This window comes from Bombus huntii, chromosome 7, assembly GCF_024542735.1.
Source record: "Bombus huntii isolate Logan2020A chromosome 7, iyBomHunt1.1, whole genome shotgun sequence".
Taxonomy (NCBI): Eukaryota; Metazoa; Arthropoda; class Insecta; order Hymenoptera; family Apidae; genus Bombus; species Bombus huntii.
In genome coordinates this window covers 7017417-7045119 of record NC_066244.1, presented here as the reverse complement: position 1 = coordinate 7045119, position 27703 = coordinate 7017417, and the positions used below count along the sequence as shown (strand labels likewise).

The 27703-nt window shown below is 33.9% G+C and overlaps 1 protein-coding gene across 11 annotated transcripts; it reads left to right on the top strand.

Moving 5' to 3' along the window:
* The first annotated feature begins 1245 nt into the window (after nt 1-1245).
* Nucleotides 1246-27480, top strand: LOC126867791 (heterogeneous nuclear ribonucleoprotein Q). 11 transcript variants are annotated; one of them, XR_007690420.1, is made up of 14 exons: nt 1246-2036; nt 4382-4767; nt 4867-4974; nt 5108-5284; nt 9630-9765; nt 13695-13900; nt 13970-14119; nt 14207-14352; nt 14448-14563; nt 16255-16269; nt 17028-17176; nt 20487-20596; nt 21523-21679; nt 23049-23197. XR_007690420.1 is itself a non-coding variant. In XM_050622720.1 (13 exons), exons 2-13 carry the CDS (start codon nt 4384-4386, stop codon nt 23294-23296), a joined length of 2004 nt encoding a protein of 667 aa, XP_050478677.1. In that variant the 5' UTR covers nt 1247-2036; nt 4382-4383; the 3' UTR covers nt 23297-27480. The 11 variants fall into 11 exon arrangements, 9 of the variants coding, with proteins under 9 accessions (XP_050478677.1, XP_050478681.1, XP_050478679.1 ...); XR_007690419.1 differs by having other exon boundaries at nt 23046-23193; XM_050622720.1 differs by lacking the exons at nt 9630-9765; nt 20487-20596 and adding an exon at nt 6656-6791 and having other exon boundaries at nt 1247-2036; nt 21523-21688; nt 23046-27480.
* The last annotated feature ends 223 nt before the right edge of the window (nt 27481-27703 follow it).

Sequence of the window (27703 nt, the reverse complement as noted above, 5' to 3'; positions counted from 1 at the left end):
TTGTTAATAATAATATTAATTTGATTTATAATAACTCGTTAAATTTTTTATTGATCAGGAATGTAATTGATGTGAGCTGCGATATTCTCCTTTACAATATATGTTACACATAATATTGGCTGTTCAAGGCGTGTTAATGCCAAAAGTATCAAGTTTGCTTTAGATTTTGAGTAAATGTACATATATTTATTTGTACAAATTTTTCTACGTTAAAATTCCAACCTCCCACGACAATGGGTCTGGAGTCGAGCAAAAAATGCATTGTCTGTGGAGAGTGCAGACAGCTAAGTAATGAGAGATAGAAAAAGAGGAGGTGAAAGAGAGAGAGGAAACAAAGCGAAAAAAGAAATATGAGTAATAGTACGGTAAGCGAAATGATTGTTGTTTAAGAATACTCTATGGATTGGCAGTTATCGATTATGATCAGAAATAAAACTATTTTTCGACGCAGACGGAATTTGAACGAACAAAAATTAAGAAAACGGAAAAGTTCTGAAGGAACAGGTTTCTGCGAGCCAACATACGAGCACCATCTGTCTTTGTTACTTCTTCTCCTTTGAGGGACGCGGGTGCGTGCTCAACCAGACAGGCGGTTTACGGTTGAATTCAGGACCGTATCTCCTTGTCTGTAATGCGTTCTCTTATCTTGAACGTTATTTCTCACGTTTAACAAAATCGTTCAGAATATTGGCTAACTTTTATTTAATCATTCACGGAACATTTAACGATGGTAGAAATGAACAATTTTCCACATAAATATAAAAACATAATAGAAAGTTTTAGATTTTTTACGATTTCTTCTTTCGAGTTATTGAAATTGCGCGCTCGCAAATAAGATCTACTTATATACTGGGAATTTGTGAATATTGTAATATAATATTATACTATTATATTAGTATGATGTATATATATATATATATATGTAAGTATAAGTAAGTCTTATAAATTTTATACAGACATATACAGTATACTGTATGTGCACAATATCTGCCTAGCTTTATTTGTAGAATGTATTTACCCATTTTCAAATGTATTCTTTTTTAAGTTCTAAATAAAAGAATTTTTTAAATATATTATTTGACATTTAGAATGTCTCGTAATCAACGTTTATATTTCTAGACGAATTAATAGGTTACTATTATTGCATTTATATGTAGTATATTTTAAATAGTAAACTATATATTTTTGGATTGTTGCATCACAGTTTAATCTTGAGTATGTATATAAATGTGCGTAACGATGTACGTATAAAATTGCAATAAAAGATAAGAAAAGGAATGACAGGAAATACATGGATTGCAACGAAAATGACTGTGCTTGAAGATGAATTAGTGAAAAATTGCAGAAATGTTTTATGAAAACGAAAGGAAAAAAGGACGTGGAGAGGAGAGGAGTGAAGAGGAAAGGAACAGAAAGAAAAGAAAAGAAAAGAGATGAAAAGAGAAAAAAAGAGAAAGAAAATTGGAAGGAATGGTACAGGGATACAGGAGAATAGCGACGAGCCTGACTAAGGCGGGGCTCGCATATACCGCGAAGAGAGGTAAGCGGTTGAATCGGATTGGATTGGGGCGCAACTAGCAAGCAAGCAAGCAAGCAAGCAAGCAACCGAGGAAACTGGTTTGGTTTTGTAGGGCTTGCACCTCTCTTTCAGCGAGGCAGTCCAATTTATGCATTACGGCTATGTAGGCACTACATGATATCAAAACGCTGCGCCCGGGCTTACTTCACTTACCGTCACCATCACTGCAATATTATCGGAGCTTTCCAAGTGCCTACAAGACTAAATTTACTGCATTACTTTTCATCCAATACTATCAAGTGTTAAATGCAATTTTTAATACACACGGTTACACGGTTTACATACAACGTAAAAGTGAGCAGAAGTATATGCAAGTTTGTATTCGTGTAACGGTGGTGGTCTCTGTAATATGAATTTTCTATCAATTAAAAGCTTGTGACTGTTTTGTGTGGTATCTGGTGCTTCGTTTTATAATTTGTTCAAAATTAATACTGTGAAGATTTCAAATTTTGTACAGGTATACTTTTATATTGTATTATTATGTTCGGAGGTTATGGCACATTTAATCCTGATTCGCTTAATATTCTTATAAATTCTGATCTCTTTTCCATTTTATCTAAATAAATAACTAATATTTTTACGTATTTTATAGATTGTATTACTACATTTACATTAATATCAAGTAGAGATTAAGACTAAAGATATACGTTATACTTTACATACAATTACGTACATATTCTTTTTTTTCAAGAATGGTATCGAATTTTGTTATCATTAGTCTTGGGGTTTATTTAATTTTTTAACTTTATTTTTTATTTTAACATTATTTCAAATAAATAATGTATTAAATATGTGAATTGAAATCATGCGAATTTCTAGATTATATTCCGCAAAACCATTTGTAATGATTGTTTTTATTAAGTAAGTAGAGTTTACTATTTTGATAATAACGAAAATCATACGATTTACGTAGTAGTAGATTGAAGTAGTGAAATTTTACGCTTAAATTCTTCATTATTGAATAAAAGTAAAAGATAAGGTTGGTTGTACGATATAAAAATTGTGTGAAGCAAGTAGAACTTCTAGCATATGTAAATCATTGTCAGTTAGTCTCAAAATATTTTATGCGTATACATATGTACGTAAGTAGACCTATCTCTCTTTATATATATGTACATATCTGTTTCTTATCTATTAAAAATAATTTGAAACGAATAAAATTAGCTAGTAATCGAAATTTCCCCGTGGAAGAATGATACGTACATAATATATTGTGCATGCAGATTTCAAGTACGAAATTCGTTATTTCATGAGTGCATATTGCATGGTCAACTTTTTCTTCTCAACCTTTTGCATGAACCAATCAGAATTCGCGAATATACTTCGAAAGAAAATGGCTAACTCGTGTCGCTGGGTTCGAGCGTATCTTTGCGCGTCGTTTTGTGAACCCCGTAGTCTGCAATCACGTTGACGTCTATCGCCATTTCCTCACAGGAGGATTTTGTTCATTTACTTTCCAAGGTATATGCAATTATTCTTCCTATGAATATCGTGAATTATTTTTATGTAGTGTGCTCCTTTAATAATCCTTTAATAAACACAAGCAGAAATCGGTTAGTTAGAACAGCGGGTGTGATGTTATCGTGAGTGTAAAAGTGCATTGCATCCTTCAAGAAATATGGATGCAAGTCTATTGCCGGCCGGCAAGCTATATGCAAAAAATACCAATTACATTTCCTTTCGAGCAAAATTTCCATGTTGCGTATTCATTACTGTGAATGCATTATTTTCAAACTATTTTTTATTATAATAATTCAATTCTTTTAGTTTAAAGTGCATTGTTCGATAATGGAGTCATTTCTTTATTGTATATTTCAAATTAAGGAGTAGGTATAAAATGTCTATAATGATATATCGATGATATTCATCAAAATCTCTTTATTATTTTTTTGTACCAAGCAATCGATGATATCTTAAAGTTTTGATATGTTGATCGTTTGTAAACGCGGGAAATTGTACAGACTGTGCGTTATATGTCGAGTAGTGGTGTTGGCGTTCCGATCACGTTCATTACATTGCCTCTATTTCATCTACTCCATTTTCGACCATAGGTGTATTAACATTCCTTTTCAAATTTCATTTATTTCCTTTTGTTTTATTTATTTATATGTTTATACATTCATCTTGTATATATTATCTTATTTTTTCTAATATATTGTTTTTAATGTTCTATATTACTGATATTCTAGTCAAAAAGTTATTCAAATATTGATATTGAAAAATCTCAGTATAGTATAAATGTGTATGAACAATGTTATTAAGTATTATAAAAATATAAGATTTTGCATATATGTTATAAAGTATACAATAAATATTATTAAAAAATACGTCGAAGAGATTTAAATTTTTTATGCAAAAAACAAAAGTTTTCCAAGTTTTTAACAGTTATAAGTAAGTTTGTTTTTCAATTACTTGATTACTAGTTGCTGATGATATTTGTAACTAGTTATGAGAATTTGAAATTTGTTTTAAGTATTACATACAAGACATGTTGAGTAATATTTTTTATATAGATTAATGAGTGCTCTTAATATCTGAATATTTTTAATACTTTGTACTTTAACATTTAAGTAAGGAAAACAAATTTATAACATGGCAGATGTTATAAATGCTATAACACATATAACAGTGTTTTGTGCCAAATATTTAAAATTTGTAGATATTTGAGTGATAATGAATAATAATTTAAAGCATAATTTATTTTGGAATAATAAACCAAGATGATATAAATTTAAACAAAGCAATATGAACCAAGGGAAAAACCAAAGATGTTGTTCTGATAATTAAAATAATATGTTGCAGCTATGGCAGAGGGAAATGGGGAGATAAAAATGGAAGAGAAACAGTCTAAGGAGGAAATGGAATATGTAGAGAGGACAGAAGATTTTTCAAAATTGATTCAGTACGGACTGGATGAAAAAGTAGCTGCGAAATTGGATGAAATTTATAAAACAGGAAAATTAGCTCATGTAGATTTGGATGAAAGAGCATTAGATGCATTAAAGGAATTTCCAGTTGATGGTGCATTAAATGTACTCACACAGTTTCTTGAATCTAATTTAGAGCACGTATCAAATAAATCTGCATACCTTTGTGGTGTAATGAAAACCTATAGACAGAAAAGTCGAGCTGGACAGGGTACTGGTACCAGTACTGCTCCAAAAGCACCGGATGAGGACAAAATAAAGGTAAATATTTATTTTGTCAGTTTGATGTTTATAACTATTTACAGAGTTACTTGAATTATAAAAAAGATATAAAACTAATATCCTAATAACATACTTTAGATGATTCTTGAACGAACTGGGTACCCTTTGGATGTAACAACAGGACAACGGAAATATGGAGGTCCTCCTCCAAACTGGGAAGGTCCCACACCAGGGACTGGCTGTGAGGTAAAGCAATAAGTTATTGCTCTTCTGTTTGATCGAGTTACATTTTCCTAATACTCTTTTCTATTTTTTTAATACAATTATTGTTAATCTTTTCATTTTTATCTCATTTTGTATGCTTCTGTTTTTATGAAAGGTATTTTGTGGAAAAATTCCAAAGGATATGTACGAAGATGAGTTAATCCCTTTGTTTGAAAAATGTGGGAAAATTTGGGATTTAAGATTAATGATGGATCCGATGGCAGGTTGCAATAGAGGATATGCGTTTATCACTTTTACTAACCGAGAGGCTGCGCAGCAAGCTGTTAGAGAGGTATGTAGATATCTTCCAAATTATTTTTTATCATTATGTAGGTACATGTTTGTGAAGCGTACAATTCTGTTTTCCTAGTTTAAAACATCTTGTTATGAACATATCAATGCCCTTCACTTTTTTTTAGAAGAACTTTAGAAATGTTACAAAATTGTTATTGCTACCAAAATAAGTAACTTTTCGAAATGTTTAAACATATTGCATATGTTATATTTCTTTGGTTTCTTACTGTTTCTGTAATATGTTTTATTGAGTTTTTTATTTATCGTTTTAATACTTCTTTCAAAAGAAGCGATGATAGAATCGTCGAATTTTTGTTGAAATTCGTCGAATCGAAAATAGTATGAAACATGTTTTTTTTTCTTTTCTTCTTTTTCTTTTTGCATTAAACATTTCGAATACATTTTTTTCATATTCCCATGTGGCTTGTTCTATGTTGTGACTTGCGTTTTCTCTTTCTTTCTGTATTCCTTTTTTTTTTTTTTTTTTTTTTAATTGTAGTCTTAACGTAAATATTTTAGCATTGTTTCACTAATTGTAAAGAGTAACAAAATTGAGATTCAATGTCTATAGTTAGGAACAATCCACATATTCATTTTATACATATATATGTTCCTGACCTCTAATTTATATTTTTAAGTATATAATTATGCCCAACACATCCCAAATACTTAACAGCAGCAAAACAGAAAATAAATGCACATATGCATAAAAGTATAGGCACACACGCGCGCGCGCGCACATACACGCAAATTACACATACTCGTATGTACATATATATGCATACACGCATAGATGTAGACATATACACACGCACGCACATACATAAAAACACATGTGAACACATGTATACACGCGCGCGCGCGCGCGCATAGGTATATGCGTACGTACGTATGTATGTGTGTATATACATACATGCATACGATAATGATGTCCTATGGATGAGTTTCTTTTTCCAGCTCTCCTCTTTGCTCAGTGGGCAAAATTGGGAGTGGAGAACTTTCCTAAACATTGACGATGCGAAAAAAAGAAATTCGCGTGGTTTAATTGGTTAGGGGTATATCTACTTAATTGGTTGACTTTCGTTGGACAGTGACAATTTTTGTAACAAAATTTTGAAAATTGGTAGGCTTAAAATTTGTTTACAGGAGCACATACGTGAACGCCGGTTTCCTATATTGTGAAGACTCGAGCGACAAAGCGCATGCCACTTTCTCGCTTTCATGGAACCAGGCCATGTTAATTATTTTACTAAATTGCATATTTTGAAAAATTTTTCCTAAATTCTTTTGTTTATCGCAAGTAGATAAAACATGAAGTGTATCTCATTGGAACAATATTAGGCATGTGTTTGTTTTCTTCATCCCACAGCTCGATAATCACGAAATAAAACCCGGCAAGAATCTGAAAGTAAACATTAGCGTACCTAATCTACGACTTTTCGTGGGGAACATACCAAAATCGAAAGGCAAAGAGGAGATTCTGGAGGAATTTGGTAAATTAACAGGTAAAGTGAATTCGAGGCGTGTGTACCTACCTATCTACCTATACCTACCTGTCTACCTGTATTGTAACTTACGAGTGGTAGCTTTTAAGTAGTGGTTGTAGATGGTATGGAGTTATGGAGCATCCAAGAAAAAATACACGATCGTGCGTGCGACCGTGTGATCTTCAGTTACCTATGACACCTTCAGTTCTGATCAGTCTCCTTGCCTCTCGGTTTATTAGTGAACAGTAACACCTCTCTGGTCCAAGTCTTCTTTTCCTCGCATATTTAGGTTGAGTTATGAGTTCTATGCTTCCTACTTTTATTCATTATATTTCCTTTCTTTTCTCCTAGTTGATATTTCTTTTTCTCCCTCTAGCATTTCCTTTCCGTTTAGTTCTCTGAATTTCCATTGCCGCTATTGTTGACGTCGCTGTAATCGTTATCATCATCATCGTCGTCATCATCATCATCATCATCATCTTCATCATCATCTTCATCATCATCATCACCACTACCACCATCACCACCATTATCGTTTCGTTGCAACTTCATTATAGGGTCAGTATCATATCATTGCCAGTACCAGACCATCACTACTACCACTACGATCAACGCCATTCGTCCTTTGCCTATCATACACGCGTACCATATCACACAGTTTCATATTTGCGCGCGTAAACACACACATACCTACACAATCAGTCTTGATCAGTCTTGATCAGTCTTGATCTTTGATCTTTTTGGCGATTTGAACGTATAGTTTAGTTTACCTTTTTTCCATTATATTTTCTTTGCTGTTTCTTTTTGTCATATTTATTCTTTCTTTATTTGTTATTGACAATACAAAAGAAAAGAAGAAAAAAAGAGACAAATTAGTTAGAAGAGAAAATGTGGAAGCAATTCAGTATGGTACAATTATTAAAATTATACATTGAGGTAAAAAATTAATGAAAATAACGCGCGCTGTCCTGCGTGGTTGTTATCAATTTTTGCATCATGTTAACGCGATTCATGACTGGACCTCGAGCATGGGGGTATGGGAGATATGCGTGGACCGCTGGGGCGTTTGGCTCGCTAACAAACGGACAGGCACTCCCATCCACCTACCTACCTATCTAGCTATCGAAAGCTATGTACAGACACTGCGAGGCGGCCTCACAAGTCTGCCTCGCGAGTCTGCCTCGCTCGAGTTGCCTCGTGTCCTAACGTAGAGAACGCGAGGCAAGCAAGCGAAGCCCAAAGGAAGCGAGTAAGGAACTACGAGGCATCTTTGATCTCGCCACGCAGCAGTCTCGCCGCGAGACATGCTTCAGTGCAAGGCAGGTATGCACTTTGCGAAGCAGTCTTGCACTGTCTGTACAGGGTATTCGAACATGATTTGTCACAAGTATCGTAGTATTATCCTACACCTCTGAATCGGCGAAGATCTGTAAAAAAGTGGATGCAAAATCGACTGGCCTTAAATTTCAAGGTCAATTTTTTGTTGCGTTTTATCTTACTTATCTTGAAGAACCAAAGTCTCAAAGGAATCATGGGTCTAAAACTCACTGTTCTCTTCGAAAAAATATGGAAGTTTCATTAGTTTTCGAACTCACTTTATCTGTGACATGTTTATATTTTACTGTCAGTGTAGAAAAAATAGCATCTAATGTCGTATGTAGATACCCTAGATCCGCTATTACATGCCCCATATATTCCTTTTATTCCTTTTTTTTTCCTTATTTCTCGCTATTTAAATAGATTTAGACTCGCATTTCTATATTCCGCTCAAGTTTCTTTTAAAAATTACGCATTGACTTTAACCGATGAAAACCATATTCAATTCGATATTTTAATTGTTCAACGGATGTAATCTATTCACCGGAACCATAAACAATTTTTTTATCGCTCCCCAAAAAAAGAAATTCACAAAGTTAAAACTGGTGCAGAAGAAAGCCACAAGTAAGGAGCAGGTCCGCATTCCATCCACGATGATCCAAATACTTTATTTAGAAATTAGTGAATTTCTGACACTAATTGTTTTCATCGTCTAAAGTCAATGTGTAACTTTGGGTTAAAACTTGACTGCAATAGAGAAATGTGCGTCTAAGTCTGTTCAAATACCGAGAGAGGAAGAAATGGGATATATAATGGTAGATCTGGAGTATCTAAGTGCCACAATAGATGCTACTTCCTCTGCATCTATAAAATGGAATGATGCAGATGAATGTAAAATGTAAGCATATTACAAATAAAGTGAGTTTGGGAACTAATGGAACTTTCACATTTTTTCCAAACGAACTGCATGAATAAAGTGAGTTTAAAAACTAGTGGAACTTCAATATCGTTTTCTAAGAGAGAACGGTTGAGTCACGACCCCTAGTTCCTTTGGAATTTTTAATCTTCATGATGAATGAAAGACGATACAATAAAAAGAATAATTTGATCTTGAATTCCAAGGTCAAAGACAATTTTACGGTTACTTTTTCACATTTTCACCGACCTGGAGAACGTAGAGTAACGCTACGATGCTTGTGAAAAATCATTTTCGAATACTTTGTACATAGCTCAGTCTACCCACCTACCTACTTACCTACCTCCCTTTCTTCTTACATACTTATCTCCCACCTATGTATTCATCTACTCATCTATTTATCTACCTGCCTATTTACCAATTCACCGACGATATACGTTGATTAATTCCAGTTTAATTTTCCATGTTCATCTATTGATATGCTTGCCCTCTCCCTTCGTATAAGACATATATAATTTCCCTGAAGGTCGCTTCACGATATCCCACGTTCAGACAGCCAATAAGCAGGTGAAATTATAAAAGGCAAGCTTAATTGGCACTCTCCTTCCACATTATTCTTACAGCTGAATGATTATGAGATTCGGAAAGGGAAAAAGATTGGTGTTACCGTATCTTATAACAATCACCGCTTGTTTGTGGGAAATATTCCAAAGAATCGAGACCGAGATGACTTGTTCGAAGAATTTACAAAGCACGCACGTAAGTTGATAATTGTCCTTAAATCAGCAAGCAGTAACCAAAGAAAATTCTATAGGAAAAAATGGTGGGATAAAACTCTTATTTTTTAACGATCGGCTATTTGTATCCGATTTTTGTTAGAGGTGCCAGGTGGGTTAATTTTACCCTCTTGCATCATTACCAATTAGGCAGATTCCTTCTCAAATTGATACATATGTCATAGAATATATTTTTCCACCTGTAAAACATTTCGCACACATTCTCACCACAAACACTGTCAATTTTTATTTTCCACTCTCGAAAAGAATTTTTCATTTTTATGCTGCTACTACATATTATGTTGTTTATTAATTTTTGGATAAAAAATTGGCCGTAATTGATTAACGAATTTTTATATTAAAATGTGTCCCACAATCATGACATTTAATTTATTATTTTATATATATAATATATAAATATATATATAATATAAATATATATATATATGTATATATATAAATAATATATCTCACTATTATATGTATGAAACTTAAATGTTCTGATAGTCGTGTCTGTGTTTCTCGAGTTTTTCGTCCAGAATATTAATTTCAATTGTTTCATATGAATAATTGCTCTTTAAATAGTTGTTCGTCATAGTACGTTGTGTATACAATTTTTTTCATATATTTACTTTCTTTAAATTATATACCTAATCGATGAAAACATTTTTTATTTGTATGATTGATTTTGGGACGCGAAAACATCTCTAAAGATTGGAGTAAGGTCTGAAAAGAAAAGAGAAGTAACTGAAAGTATATCAAGAGTAGCAATAATAAACGTGGAATCGTTTACAATCATAAGAATTTTACATGTGTGTGTTACCCGTTTAAACTATATTGGATAACTTTGCTATCAACGTCTGGTAAAATGTAGCATTTTGTTCAATGGAAAAATGTTCTACTCGTTTCTAATTTCCTCTGATGTATTTGTTACGAATGTAAAATCAGTCCGAGTGATTGAATGAATGTGTACGATATTTGTCACTTATATGTGTGTTTGCAATAGCATTCTTGCATGTAATACTTAAGTCTGGACTCAGAGAGGAGATAATGGCAAAACATGATAAAGTAAAATGTTAATATTGGATTCAAGAGGCATAAGGTTAAATAATCAGAATTTATGGGGAAAAAAGGTCACAAGGCATCTGAATTACTCTGACAATCCCTCCCTCTCTCTTTCTCTCTCTCTCTCTCTTTCTCTCTCTCTCTCTCTTTCTCTCTCTCTCTCTCTCTCTCTCTCTCTTTCTCTCTCTCTTATTTTCTTTTTTTCACTGATGAATTACTTAAATACACATAGGCGCGCGTTTTATTGCTTTAAGACCAGGTGCATTTCTAGCAGATGCCATGTTGTATGTTCATTTATACACGTGTACATACATACTCTGTGTGTGAGTTTACGTGTGTGTGTGCGTGTGTGCGTGTGTGCGCACGTGTACAAACCAACTTTTAAACTGAGAGGAAGGAGAGTAGGATTAAATTAAAAGAAAGAAAAAAACAGAGAATGGTGACAGTTAATGAACAATAACATTTTATAGAGAAACAATAGTTTGGTTGTTTTTACAGATGCTACTGTTAGTTTGGAAAATACGTCGTATATGATATTAGCTGTATTTATAAATACTAATTGACAAAGATTTCAACTCTCATACAATTTCACGAAAGACCAATCTTTTCTATATTCGTAAATCAATCACTGCGATGCATGTAAATTCTAATAGCATGATATTTTCATTTAATCATAGTATATTCTTCGGTTTTTAACTATGTTTATTATTCCTTTGTATAACTAAGCAACACATGGTGATAGAGCAGGATAGAGAGCAGAAACTATCAAAATTTACAAACATGTTTCAGAGATTTTTACAAATTATTCGATTCGGTGACACGCGAATAGAACTTTACAAGTATCCTTTCTTTTCTTCCTGTCTTCTTGAAACATTGTTCGGGGTATTTTTACATATGTAGAAGTATTTTTGAATATTGAATTTTTATTTGACGATGTATAAATTATATTAGCCGTAATTTATGAAATTTATGTTTTATAATTTATTTTGGTGGGAAGATTACTTAATTCTATATTCAAGTTTTAAATTTTTATTGCGCGCATATGCATACATACACGTATACGTATAATCACATGTGTGCGTTATATTATAAACACATATACATTATGTGGACTAACACGTATACAAGTTATAACGGATCGCGTATTATCACAAATAACATATTAACGTATATGTATGTGTATGTATTATAATTAAAAGTGTATCTTTTAACTTGACGTAATCCACTCATGCTAGATACATTCCTGTTATAAAGTAATTTGTGTTCTGTGTGTACTTGAAGGATATGGCCAGATGTCTACTGAGAAGCGGGGTATTTGTATACCTGTACTTGTAGTGTATTTTACTTTTCATTTAAGCGTGTGTGCGCATTCAACTAAGGGTTTTATAACTCCTTGTATGATATAACGTGTACATACCATGTTCTCAAAATCTGCTACGATTGTAGCAAATGTTCGTCTTTCAGTATCAAACATAGATTTTGCGAGAAACGAAGATAATTTATTGCTTATGATCGGGAGAAAGATTTTGAGGACAAAGATTTTAGACGTGAGTATTTGTATTAGTAGAAAAAGATGAAGTCCGTCAATCGAATTTAACAATTTTTCAAAATCAGATTTAGAATCGAAGAAGACGATGTCTAAACTACTAATTGCAGAATAATTTCATCACATATTTACCATCGTAATTAATATCTTTTTTTTTTAGAAATAATATATGAGATACGAAATAACATTAAATTAATTGATTAGTAATTAATAACTTGATGATTTATTAGAATTACAATCCGCTTCGATATTGTTTTTCTTATTTTTGGCAAGTACTAAATGATTCGTGTGCATGGGTGTGTATATATACACACACCTGATGACACACACGCTATATATGTATCCTTAAGTAAAAACAATCATGTTTCATGTAAAAGTAATTATTTCCCGTTTTAACCATGTCATTTTATTAATTTTCATAATATAATTTAATATCTAATGATGTACTTGATGTTCTAATTTTGATATTTTGATGTTTTCAATGAATCGTTCAGTTTGTAAATTAGACGATAAACATATCTATAAAATTTTCTCTCTTTTCTCTCTCGTCCTCACTCTTTATCATTTACTGTCTTTTTCTACTTTTTTAATTACCTTCTAGGCCGTTTCATGGGTACATTAGTAACGTATTGAAAAAAATGAAATTCAGTGATTCAAACTGTTTGTATTCATATAATTCGCGATGTGTAAGATTACTTAATGCAGCTGCTGATACAAACAGGGTGTCTCAGGACAGGTAGAAATCTCTCAGCAGGCAGAGATAAATTGAAAGAGAAAAAGTAAAATTTTTCGGAAAACGAGATCTAAAATAGAATTATTTTATTTAATATTTGCATCTCAGTTTTGCTTGTTGAATAACTCTCTGCTCGGTTGTATCAGGTTTATATTCAGTTCAGAATTTGCCGTAAAAATGTCCAATTCAATTTTTTTGAATATAAGGCTTCTTATATTCAAATAGAATAACTTATTATTCAGTTGTATTATCCATCCTGGAATTCCCTGTATGTATATCCCATGTATATATATATATGTTTGCGAAATGACGACTCAACATAATTTATATCTATCTATTTTTCTCTTTCTTATTTAATTTTTTCATCCTCGTTTTCTTTGCGTCTTCCTCCGCTTCACTGTTTTTCTTCTTTTTAACTAGTAGACATCTCTCTCTCTCTCTCTCTCTCTCTATTTCTCTCTCTCTCTCTTTCTCCCCTCCTCTCTCTCTCTCTCTCTCTCTTTCTCTACTTAATTTTATGTTATGCTGAGATTTATTGATCTATTTTGTGTAATTTTTCATCATGTAGCTGGTCTGACCGAGGTGATTATCTACAGTTCACCGGATGACAAGAAGAAAAATAGAGGCTTTTGCTTCTTAGAATATGAATCTCACAAAGCTGCTTCCTTAGCCAAACGAAGACTAAGTACCGGTCGCATCAAAGTATGGGGCTGTGATATCATAGTTGATTGGGCTGATCCTCAAGAAGAGCCTGACGAACAAACCATGTCTAAGGTGAATAATTGATATACACTGTGAGAATGTCATGATACGATTGGTTACCTATTAAATTGTATACTTTAGGTACGCGTCTTGTATGTTAAAAATTTAACACAAGACTGTTCGGAAGAAAAATTGAAAGAAAGTTTTGAACAGTATGGTAATATCGAAAGAGTAAAAAAGATCAAAGACTATGCCTTCGTCCATTTTGAAGAAAGAGACAATGCCGTTAAGGTAAGGCATTACTGATAAATTAAAGCCATTTAATATGAATATTTGGTATAATGCGGACATGATGTGGTATTGTTTGTTTTGTCTTAGGCAATGAATGAATTAAACGGGAAAGAAATCGGAGGTTCTCACATCGAGGTATCCCTTGCGAAACCACCGTCCGATAAAAAGAAAAAAGAAGAAATGCTTCGTGCTAGGGAGCGAAGAATGATGCAAATGTTTCAGGGCCGAAGCGGGTAAATTCAATATATTTGTTCGATGCAGATTTTAATCCTAATCTATCTGTTGATTTACATTTTTCTACATAATAATTAAATTTTCTATTGCACAGAGGATCTCCGTCGCATCCAAGCATGATGGGAGGACCTATGCCAGTTCGCGGACCAGGACAAGGTCCTCGAGGTACTGGCGCAGGTATGCGAGGACAAATGGGAAGAGGCGATTATGGTAAGTACCGATCCGTCTTTATGTTTATCGCGCTCGTTGATATTTCTCTAGATTTAATCGGAATTAAACATATACACACGTGTTTATACATATATATTCATGTATTTGTATGTAACACTTTAATTGCATTTCGTCACCCCTTTAATAATATTTCACATAGAAGGAAATAACGTGTATTACGTATATGTACACATTTTGTTCCTATTAAAGTAAGTTTTTGTTTTCGCTTGCAGTCAACTTGATTCATCTTTAGGCTTAGACCATATCTTAATTTTGTAAAAATATTTAATTTTCTATGTATAAGTTTTCTATAAAATCGTTGATATTATTAACATGTAACAAATTATGGATTCAGTTTATACCTATATGATGCAAAATCTGAAAAAATCATATTACGTAAATGGATTGCTTAGATGATTGAAATTGTAAAATATGTCAAATTAAAATATCAATCTGTTGATGCTAAGAAAATGTGACGATTAAAAAATTTATTAACGAACTTTTTTATAGATTTAAAATACTAATGTTTTATTTTTCAGATTTATATAAACACAAATCATTGTTAGATCGTTTATATCGATTTCTTATGGTAATGTTATGTAATATAAACATCCCGCATGCTTTTGGGGATTTTTCACTATCTCACTACATACCTTAGCTTACGCGCATGATGTTACATACGTGAGAACAAAAGTACAGATATATTCAACAACTGATAATATCGTATCCTTAGTGTTTAAACCTTGCTTTCTTTACCTCTAGAACCATGACCCTAGTATTTTATTCGATTCAACTTGTTTATTGATCATGAAATCGTATTGAGTATATAATTAGATATACACGTTTGTTTGAGAATAAAGATGTTTAATTTTCAAATGGAAAACCAGGACAGTTTTGATATACTCTAGGGAATTTAAAAGTGAAAAAGATTCAAACTTGTGTATATTTTGTCTTTTATCATATTAGAAGGTGTAGTGAGAAAGTGCTTAACGGCTGAAATACCTTTTCATTCATTTATTAAACCTGAAAGCTGCATTTGTATAATAATCTGGTAAATCGAATTTGGTCTGAGCCTATTATGATTACATTTTCAATTGTTATGCAGTATTTCATTTTCTTACTCCCCCTTTTCTTTTTCTTTTTCCTTTTTGTTCTTTTCCTCGATTGTTGTTTTTATCAGTGCATAACTCTGTAAACAGTACACAATAATCGGGTTTACGAAATAGTTTGTCGAACAAAAGTCGGTCAGTTTACAACATTAAAGAGTTCTCATACATATGTACGATTATGCATATGTATGCCACGTGTGGCTTAGCATCATAATAAGAGCACCTTATTGCCTTACCACTACCACTTCCTGCGATACCTGTTATGTCTCACATACACACGCGCGTGTGTGCGCGCGTGCAACAGATGAACAGGGACTGACAGACAGACGCACATAACACGCACACTCGAAAAAGAAGTAACTGCATGTGTATTGTTTGTTTTGTATTTACATATAATAATATTTGAGTGAGATTTATTTTGTGGCGGTGTATAATTATACGCATTGCCAAGAAAAATGTCTTTCAGTTTCTTTTTTTCTCTCTCTCTACTTTTTTTATGTTGTTTGTTCTACTTCGTTTTGTGTAAGTGTGTGTATTTTGTTGATTTCGTATGCATCATAAATTCAATAAATTTGGTTTCAGCTCTCATGGAAATAGGTAAGATGCGATATTGAATTACGAATGGAAAGTAGTAGAGTACCATTTAGTAGAGTTTTGTATTTTTTCTCTTTTGGAACTATGTATCCAACATTGTAAAGACGCTCATATCGGATCATCGAAAATTGCAAAAAATCATATCATTATCTCTGTTGTGATATTTTAATTAGATCAACCACTTGTACAGTGACGATACATACGATTTGATCAATTTGAATGAATTGAGAATGAAGGAAAGAAGTCAAGCAAGGGAGCGAGAGGGGGGAGAGAGAAAGAGAGAGAGAGAGAGAGAGAGAGAGAGACTGTGTGTGTGTGTGCGTGTGTGCGTGTGCGTGAGAAGAGAGCTTTCTTACAGGGTTGATGTAAAATTACAAACTAACAATTTTCTACGATCCGAATAGGGCGTGAAGTTTTTACCAGGATACGTGATGGTGGTAGGGTAATTATTGAGTTTTTCTTTGCAGTATCGCTGTTATATAGTGAAAGTAATATATGTTTCCGTGATGATTTTAATTATATTATTTGATATTCCATATATATATTATATATATACGATTGCGAATAAAATCGCAATATGTAATGTTCGGATGTATATTTTTTTCTTTTTCTTTTTTTTGTTTCCTATCATTGAAGTTTTAAAACCATCTTTTCCCGGCATGCCTTTTCTCATAGAAAACACGAGTATTAGTTTTGAATAAGTTGTCAATTGGATATATCGTGGCTAAATTTGGGTCTATTTGTAATGTGTGTTTTTATAGATTATGATTACGACTATTACGGTTATGGGGATTATCGAGGTGGCTACAGTGATCCATATTACGATGACTATTATCGATACGAAGATTACTATTTCGATTACGCGCCGCCTCCGCCACCTGCCAGAGGGAGAGGCAGGCAGCCTCAACCGGTGGGTCGCCTTTTTTAATGGTTCTAAAGTCGTTTCCGTTATTGAATCATTATTACTTTTTTAATATTTATGTATGTATGTGTGTGTGTCTGTATGTACACATATATATATGTATATGTATATGTATGTATACATATATACATATATACACACATCAATAGTAATTTGACTGTGGCACAGTGTTCGCGGATGTATCCCAAGTACATACATAATATATAATCCATTTTACTCTCTCCAAACAACCTGCCCATTTTATCGTTTAATCAGAGTGTGCATTAACTTGTTATTTACCGATGTAAGTATACGTATAAGCATGGAAACGTGGACATATAATTTAGATGCGCGCACTAGTGCATATCCTTATATGTAAGTGTTTCTATACCAACGACACGTGTGCTACCTGTCATGAATGCGTGAATGTATGTCTGCATTTTGTGTGTTTGAATAATCATATGTGTATATACTATAGATTATATATTTTTTTTTCTGTCCCCATCTATTTCTATATGTACATTTTTTTATTTGCTCATTCTCCCATTCATTACTTAGCCTATTTTAGTAAATTATGAGTATAAATCTGGTTATACTCAGATTTAACGCTTACACGAAATAAGTAATAGATGTATTCTGCATTTATTTGGTAAAGCTTTGTAAGAATAATCAAATGGAATGCGCTTGAGATACATTTGGAATCTTTTTTTCACACAAGATTAGAAAACAATGTCATTGCAATAAAATTGATGTATATCTGTGAGACAGTGTGCATATGTATATTAGAGACTGGAAAGTGAGAAAGATGTGAGACTACGGGCGCGCGCGCAGAGAAAGATGGGGAGGGGGGCGTGGAATGTCCTACATATTTGTTACATCTACTACTAATTCCATCGCTTAGACTAACGTTATCCTGTAAGTCGAACACACTGCCACTTTCAAATTGCTTGCTAATCATATCTGAGCCATGGTAGACCCATTCCAAAATTTTGCAATAACAATATAGCCGGGAAAAGCTATTAGAATACAGGAAAGTGAGAGAGGAACGGAAAAAAAGAAAAAAAAACATTGAAGATATATATAATAACAAGAGGGAGGGATAAATAGAGACATGTATAACAAACGAATGGAAAAGGTACGATTTTCCTTGTATTTCTACATATTTTTCTATGTCAAAACAACATATAAACCATATAGTGTTGTAAGTTTTCCTAATATTTGCTCACCATATTGTTAATATTTGAAGAACTTCTATTTGTAGGTAAAAATATTACTAGAGCTCCTACTATGCGTTTCGTAGTATGTGATATATATGTATATGTATGTACATACGAGTATGTCGAGGGTGGAAGAAATGTAATTAGAATTGAAATGTGCGATAAGCACAGAAAAAAAACCAGGGATAAATGTGATTAAGAAACATTTTGATTAGTAGATTAACAAACCATTGAAATTTTATGTTTGTCAACTGAATATCGTGTTTTTTATAAAAGATTCTTATAAAAAATTCTCTTATAGTGTGGCATACATTGAAACAACTTGAAGTGTTAAAAAAGTGATTTCACCATGAGTCTTCCGAGTGAATGGTAGGTAGGTAAAGTCACTTCACTACATTCTTTCCACCAAGTATGTATGTATGTATGTATCTATGTATATGTGCGTTTAAGCGTGTGGACGCGTGCATGCATATATATATACACACACATATATGTATTATATCTATACGTGTACGTACATGCATATGTATATAAACATGTGCGCATGCGCAAAATAGATAATATACATGTAAATTATTGTAAATAGATGTAATTGAGTACAGGACGTGTTTAATATACCTGTTTGTAGTTTCTCCTTCCGAAGAGAGCGACGTGTGAGTCTCGTGGCTCGGATATGATACATTTAAATATATATATATACATATATATATACACATTGTGCATGTACATTTATATGTATATATATTTATATAACAAGTTGCAGGGATGCCCAAGTAAGACACTATACTCTGTGGATATTATTACAACTGTACCATCATTATATTAATTTGCAAACTGATTAATTATTTCATTTCCTAATCATAGGACATATAATTAAATTATTCAATACGATAGATAGATGGATAGGTAGGTAGGTATGTCGGTAAATAGATAAGCAGATGAGCAGATAGATAGATGAAGTTTTTTCACAATTTCTGTTTTCAATAGGTATATAAGATTCGGATTTATTTCAACTTTATTGTCTTCATATCGTGATAGTATCGATTCGTCCTCAAAAAATAAAATTAGCTTTCTCGACATCGACCTTTACTTCCTCGATATTAATCAGCTGATAACGAATGCGTGTGTATTGTCATTGATCGCGAGGTTGAGCGTTGACTGTATCGTTAGAATTAAAATAGTTTTCATATTTTCGTTTAAACCGTTTTCCCTCGTACATAGTGTGCCTCTCGCAACGCGACGTATCAATTATATTTGATCTCTTTATATGATATTAGCTTTGTTCAGTATTGCCAGTAACATCAGTAGGATGTTAGCATATACATAATTTTTATCTTGAACCTACTTGGCTAATAATAAGATATGAAAAGACGATGGTTATCTCGAGATGCTTTTCAGTCCAAATGCGGATCTGCAATTTTCTGAGAACGCGCTTCTGTTTCCTTCTTCGTGAAAATTTTATTTCACACTCATAATTTTATAGTGTAATATGTATAATATGTTACACTATGGTGTTTCTATTCTTAAAAAGGATTACAAATTTGTCCACATTTTGTATTTCATTAGATATCGTTCGCATAAATGTTTATTAGATGATATTATTTGAAAATTTTGGTATGTTTGCGAAAAGAGGTTATCGTAGTATTTATTATCGTAGCATAGGCTATGAACAGAGCCAGGAGGAAAGACTGTATAAAGACAAAAGTATATATGATATATTCGATAGCTTAAGATTGATGTAGCATTCATAAGAAACTTATACATTGTTGTGGCATATTTATGCGTGGTTGCGCATGTCTACATGCGTCTGGATAATATTATTATATTGAGAATTACAATTTGACATAGGAAGCTGATAGAATAGAGATGAAGAGCTAATTGAAAGTATAGAATGGAAAGAAAAGAAAAAAGAAAGGAAACGATGACGAGATTTGTACTTGCCAGTAATTTCTAGCATCGATGATGAAACTCTTGATGTTTGTTGCTTGCTTCGATGTACATATATAAAATATCGCTTATGCTTATACATTGTATAATACCCTGCTGTGTGATGTTACGCTGCTTATACTATTTAAATTTTGATTTGTTGAATTTTGTTCTAGCTGACAGTGCAGTATGTTGTGTCGCTTAAAGTTCCTTCGCCATCCCAATACAATAAGCTTTCCGCTTTGGATAATTCTGCTAATACTACTGCTGTCTGTAAAAAAATGTGGTTAGTAAGATTTGGTTTTAGGTGAACCCTACATCCGTTGCATCGTTCTGTATGCCATTGTGTATATTTGACTAATCTATATACACATATATAAATAACTACCTCATATCCTACCCAGCTCTTTTCCTAGATTATCCTTATCATATTCTTTCCTACCTTGTTTCCGCTTTTCGTGCAACGCATATCATATCTTTTACCAATCCTTGCTATCGTTCATTAAATACATCCACCTAACCATTTACACACCTACCAGTCCATGTATCCACATATACATACACATATGGGCGCGCGCGCTTATATGCGGCCACGCGCGCGCATAATTTTGTATGTATTATTTGCATGTATATACGTATGCATATACATATAATATACGTATAAATAAATAGATGCTTGCACCCACGCGCATGTACGTAAGTACATTTATACATATTTATAGCGCGTACATACACAACCATTTTGTATCAGTATATACATATACATGCTAATTTGTACCTGTACGTTTACGTGTACGTTTTTTTGTATATAATACGTGTATGAATATATTTAGTGGTTATCAAATGTACATATATATACAACAGGGTATTAATTCTAAAATGAAATTTAAACGGTGAGGTTAATCGTCGAATAAAGAAATTGTTTAATTCGGGTATGTAAGTAACTACGAAATCAGGTGTTAGGGATTATCTATGAACAAACGATCAATAAGTCGATCGAAATGTTATATAGGATGTTAATTGTTAATGACTAGTTAAAAAAGAGAAAAGGGGTCGATAAAGGAAAGCCGAGAGGATACACGGTTGTGTTGTCCAAGTTCGCGTAAAATTTAAATATAAAGTATTATAGAATCGTGAATATACGCAAATCTATACTAGGAATGTAAGAAATGTCATATAGGGTAACGATTGGGTGTTGTGTTATTTGGTCAGGCTGGACGTGGCCGTGGAGTAGTGCCGCGTGGCCGAGTCGGTGGCCCCCAAGTCCGTGGGCCAGTCAGGGGGGGACGCAACCCCGCAACTTCAGGGGCTCGTGGGGTCCAGCGGCTGTCCGCTCGTGGGGGGGTCCGCGCCAAGGGAAGTTTACCAGGTGAGGATGGTCTGTATCTCCACAATAAATCAATCATCTTTTAACATTATTTTCATACGCTATTTTTCTCTTTATATTTCTATCATCACTTTTATCAGTATTTGCTAATTGCCATATGCCTGTTTCCTATCCATCATCCCCCCCCCTTTCTTTTTTCTTCTATTTTGCTTTCTTTTCTTCACGCTTCCTTTCACCTTTCACTATAGTTCTTTCTTTCCTGTTCTTTATTTTTCGTTTTCTATTATCAACTAAAAGTTCTACTTTTTAATCACGTCTCATCATGTGTGTGCGAGAATCAATAGACATTTTCATTTAAGCTTCTTCCGATCATCGTTCGAATTTTGCATCACGTATTGCAAATTAGTAATATTCTCGTAAAATCTAATTAATTATATTTACTCTTAGTTTGCTTTACCTTCTTTTACTTTCCTTTATGCGACATTTAATCCTTTCTTTTCTGTACTTTCTACTACTATTTCGTTTCCTTTTGTTCATTCGATGGGTATAGTTTCAATGGAAAGTCATGACGAATCAAATCGGTCAAGTGTCAAACATTTGATGAGATTGTTCTAACGTATTTGGGAAAATGCGAGTCCGATAAAATTACGTGCCCATTGAAGCTATAGTCTTAAACAGTTAGTTGTATTTCATTCCTTACATTTTTCTTTTAAATCTTCAACCGTTTCTATTTTTTTTTACATTGTAGTGGCTGAATGAAATGTAAATGCGCAATGATCACAATCGATCGATCGAATATTTTAAAAAGTGCAGTTGTTACATTAAATGGAGTAGTTGTTACCGTGTTATACTTTGATTTTCTTTGTAATTGTCATTTCTACTTTAAATCAGAGCGATACGAATTCCAGTCCTCCAATTCCGGATAGATTGTTCAAAACCACGAGAATCTATTTGTTCTCGAGATAATATCCACTTTCGGTACGCGTTCAATCGTAATATCTCCAAATATCTGACATTTTCCCAAAGTTAGAGTCGATTAACTGGTTTTCTTCCAATCAACGTCATATGTTTCCCATAGCACTAACTTTTAGTTACGTTCTTCAGTCACTTCGTTGATATATCGAACGATCAATAACACTCTGCAGAATATCATTCGGTTGTATCATTGAATAGATTGCTTTGTTCCGTTTTATTTTACACATTTAACAGTCCAGTCTTGGCACACGTACTCATGCGATTCGAACGAGCGATTCGAAACAATGGCAAAACGGATGCATGCGTGCGTGAGTGCGAGCGTGTGTGTATGGGCGGGAGAGATTGTGTTGTCGCAGTTGAAAAGGTTCGAGACAAATGTTTATCGCAATGAGAAAATTTAATTTGACAGAGATCTGTTTGTTTCTTTGTACAGCAGGTAAACGAAAATTTGACGGGGGTCACCAGAACCAGGGGGAATCTAAGCGTCGCTTCCAGAGCAACTGGGGAAACCAACCCCTCGCCCAACAACCACTGGGCAATGCGTACGGATTGGCGAGTGTGAATGGTGGCAGTGGTGGTGGTGGCGGCGGTGACATAGGATTCGGAGGTAAGGCCGCCACACTTGGCGGTATTTCCAGCGATGATCACGAATGGTATCAAGACTCCTATCAGTCATGGAGCTAACTTCTACAAGTCTGTGAGTGAACACGCACGCACGCACCCATCTAAGTACGCACGCAAGCACGCACGGCGAGAGAATTAACGAAAGAACAAACAACGTATATACATTGGAGTTGCTGTAATGTACGAAGAAGGATGCAAAATGAAAAGCAACGAAAGCAAAATGTAATTACGAAAAAAAGGAAGGAAACAAAGAGTAGTAATGTTCGGAGGAACTTGGAAGAGAAGGAAAGATCAATCGAGAGGAGATAGAAAACTTACGTATAATGCTATTTACTCTATAAAATTTGGCAATTGTAAATGTTTTTATGCCTATTTAATCATCAAATGATCGAATGGACGAAGGAACATGAGGAAGCGCGTGAAGCGTCGTACTAGGCGTCACCACCATCGCCCGCTGTTGTTGTGATTATATATACAGTGATGTGCCACTGGGACTAATTATTACATCGGAGTGACCACCCAACAACCCACCCCGTACTATTACTATATATATACATATATATATATATATACACATACATATATATACACGTATATATATATATATACTAATCTAAGTACTACTACATTGTCACATTGTTTACTGCCAAGTGATACAAAGATCAGCGATGTTGACATTGGGATTGTGATGGCTTGTATTAATTAAGAAAAATCACGGAAGCCTGCGATTTTATTATGCTACAATTTGGATTTTCGTGTGTATGTGCGAGAATGCGTGTACGTGATGGATAGATCAAGGAGAGGAGTATACATATGGGAGAGACAAGAACAAGAGGAAAAGAGAAAGAAGATACATGTGATGATGGGACGTGGAAGGATAAAATAAAAGCATGTAGGAAAGAATGAAGAAGCGGAAGTAAAAATGGCAATATGGACGAGGAGGAGATTGGTATGAAAGGCTGTAAGAACGAGTGAATTGGTTTATCAGCGTGAATGAAATATTACAAATTTATCGTTGTAGCGATCAATTTAAGTAGTTTTTTCTTTCTTTTTACAAGAGTAAAGAAAGAGAAAATTCTATATAACACGTTTTACGAGTGCGTGCTTACGTATGGTGTGCGCGTATGTCTGTGTGTGCACGCGCGGTGCGCGGGTGTATATGCATGTAGTGTATGCGTGATGTGTGCGTGCATGCGTTTGTGTGTGCGTGCGTGTGTGGGTAGGCTGTGTGGGCTGCGTGTGCACGTATACGCGCACACGTATGCACGTGTGATGCGTGGAGCGCGCCAAGCGCCACTAGACCTTCTATTGCTGGTCTATAATGTGTACAGTCAGTGAAACTATTATTATTATTATTAAGAGTCAGGCAGGTTTTACAAAGATGGAATGTGAAACGTTAGAAATCAACGGTTCTGCGTGAAAATATTTCTCATTTGTTCGATTACGATCGGGAGTAAGGATTAGAGTACCAAGTACGGAAAGAGTAGATTAAGATGATGAAAACGAACGGATGGACTGAAGAAATTAAAGCTATTAAGGCAACAAAATTATTTAGTAAAAGATTCGTTTGTATAGGAAAATTTGTAATGAAAACGTCCAAATAATGGAAAAGTTAGAATTTATAAATCGGTGACATATCTGTTTTCTAGGTTTATTATTCATTGTCTCTATTTTATAATCTTATTCTTTCTCGTTTTTATTCCGTTTATTTTGTTTTTTCTATTTCGTAGTTAGAGAATCGAACAAAGAACCGTTGAATGCGTACAGCCGAACGAAATAAATAGGGGAAAAAATGTTATATGTTTCGTTTGTATTCTTATATTAAATTTTACTTTCAAAATTTTTATGTTCGCGGAATCTTTGCCACACGTAGGCAAGTTTCTTTTTAGAGCGACTGACTACCGAATTTGATAATGATAGTCACGGATTGATTTAGGATGTGTAAAGTGTACACAGCGTTTACAAATGCATGAACACATACAGCACACATTTTGAGTGTTGACTCGTTGTTATTGTTAGCCTGTTAGTTAATTAGTAAGAGTTGCAAATGCGGGCTATAGTTGGTCCCTGTCCCTGGAGCCCAGACACCCCCTGTTCTGGAGAATAATTGAAATGAAAAACATAAGCGAAGCCTAATAGCGTTTTACACATACCCCCGAATTGTGACGAAAAAAGTAGATAAAAGATGAGAAAGATCAATTCATTTGTAACGAAGTGACTGCATATCACCGTATTGTCTTATCGTATATAGCATCAACGAAAAAAACTAGCATAAACTTCGGGCTCGTTGGATACAATGCATACAGGAGTAGGTATGAAAGAAATGCAATTCCGTGTGAGAATAATAAAAGGAATGTCAAGGAATTAAACAACCAGGCAAAAAACAAAACATGCCCACGATTCCTATTCATTGATGGCTTTTTAATCGATCAATTTCCACAAACAACAGACTATCGATATATAGTGGTCGATTGGTTTTAAACTCTCGTATCGACGAATATTTTGTTGCACATTTTATTCATAATTACTCAAGTCCGATTTTATTTTGTCATTGATACAAATCTCGTAACGATGACACACAGCTGTAAACTAACGATCCAAGTTCCCTCACTTCTACTTCCTGTCCCCGGTCATGCGGTCGTGTAAATGAAACAAGTAGAGAGAAAAGGAATGAACGAGCGTGCGATTGGTACGTAGATAAAGCAAGACGTAAGAAAAAGGAAGAACGGAAGTGCGTGAATGAAAATGGTTGATAGGACATCGGAGTGGATAAAAAAGGAAAGAAAGAGGGCGAGAGTGAACGAGTGAGTGTACGACTGAGTGAATCGGCGAGTAAATGAGTGGAAGAGAAGAAGAAGAAGGGAAGCGAAAGAATAGAGGGAAGCTAGAGAAAAGCCAGCAGTTGAAAAAAATTACTGATCTTATCCATGCCAATCAACGTTATTACCTTTCATTTCTTTAGTCCTTTTTCCTCGTAACTCATTATTCACTTACCATATTTTATACCTACCTATTCTACTTATCTACACATCCTATTTATAAAAACATAATATCAAGGATATAATAATATTAATATTAACGATATGATAAGAATGATATTGCTAATTATACTGAGTGGGTTTTTGTAACACAATAACGTTTCAATATAAATTCTGGTTTTCCTTCGAAATTATAATAGAGGAAGATTATATACTTGTATAAGGCAGGCAGATGGGAAGCAAGTATGCGAGAACGAAAGAAAGAAAGAAAGGAAAGAAAGAAAGAAGAAACGAGCGAACGAAAAAAGAGGAAAAGTTCAGCTTGCGGGGGCAAGGAAGCATAACCTGGCAAAAGCGGAGGCAGTTCACGGTGACGAGACTTTAGACTGATCTAGGTACTAGCGTTACGATATTGGCCCTACCCCAGCGTTAAGGCGCCCCAATATTATATCATTTATCCTTTGCTATTTTATACAATTGACCGGTGTGGCAGCTGGGGTGCCTGGGGGTTATCGGTCGCATTTAGGATAATGCACCACTGTGGCTGACGATGCTGTAGCCGCGCGCACCCTTTTACCCGGTCATTGCCCTAATTTGCGGCACACATCCTTGGGAACTTGACTCTTCTTGGTTGGCCCGTGTCAAGCGGATGTTGTGTGATTTTTGGGTCGCTCAATTTATGTTAATAACGACCCAAAAAGACGTGTTTTTTAATTATATATAAATATATTATATATTATATTCCTGCGGATATGCATTTTGTGACGTGATGTTATTTAGCACTAATGAGGAAATCAACAAAAATGAAGAATTGTACGGAAACAAAATGAAAGAAAAATATTTAAAAAAACAAAAAAAAAAAAGGAAAAAAATGTACGTAACACTATTCACACGAACATATATATGGTTTATGTTTCTCGCGCCACACATGCCACGTGTCAGCTCCACGGCTAAAAGTGAACAACAAATTTCAAACGACCAAATTCTTTTAACGTTGATAATTGCGTTTTCAGATTATTTTTTATTATTATTATTCATCATCTTCCAATTGCTTTGCTTTTTTTTAATTCCCGCAATTTGAAAAGTTGTCCCTAATTTTAGTGTGACGTAGTTGAACGTAATAATTATTGATGAATTTAAAATAATGTTGAAATGGTTCCTTTTTCGGGCTAGGAGCTTGATTTAAAGTGTCAAAGATTTTTGTGTATGACCAGATGTATTCTACATGTCTCAATAAACAGTTGTATGTGAATTACCTTTCTTAAACGATGATATATTTATTTGTATACTATTAAAATACATTGTTCTTTCCCCTTTTCTTCATCCACTATATGTCATTTATTTCTATTATCGGCCTAATGCCTTCTTTCGATTAGACGACGGATTTGGTTCTAAAAAGATGAACCGAATAAAATTCATCTGTATCTATATTTATTGTATTTTAATTATGCATTAGGCAACCCCTGAATCAGTTGTTTCTCCCCACTCT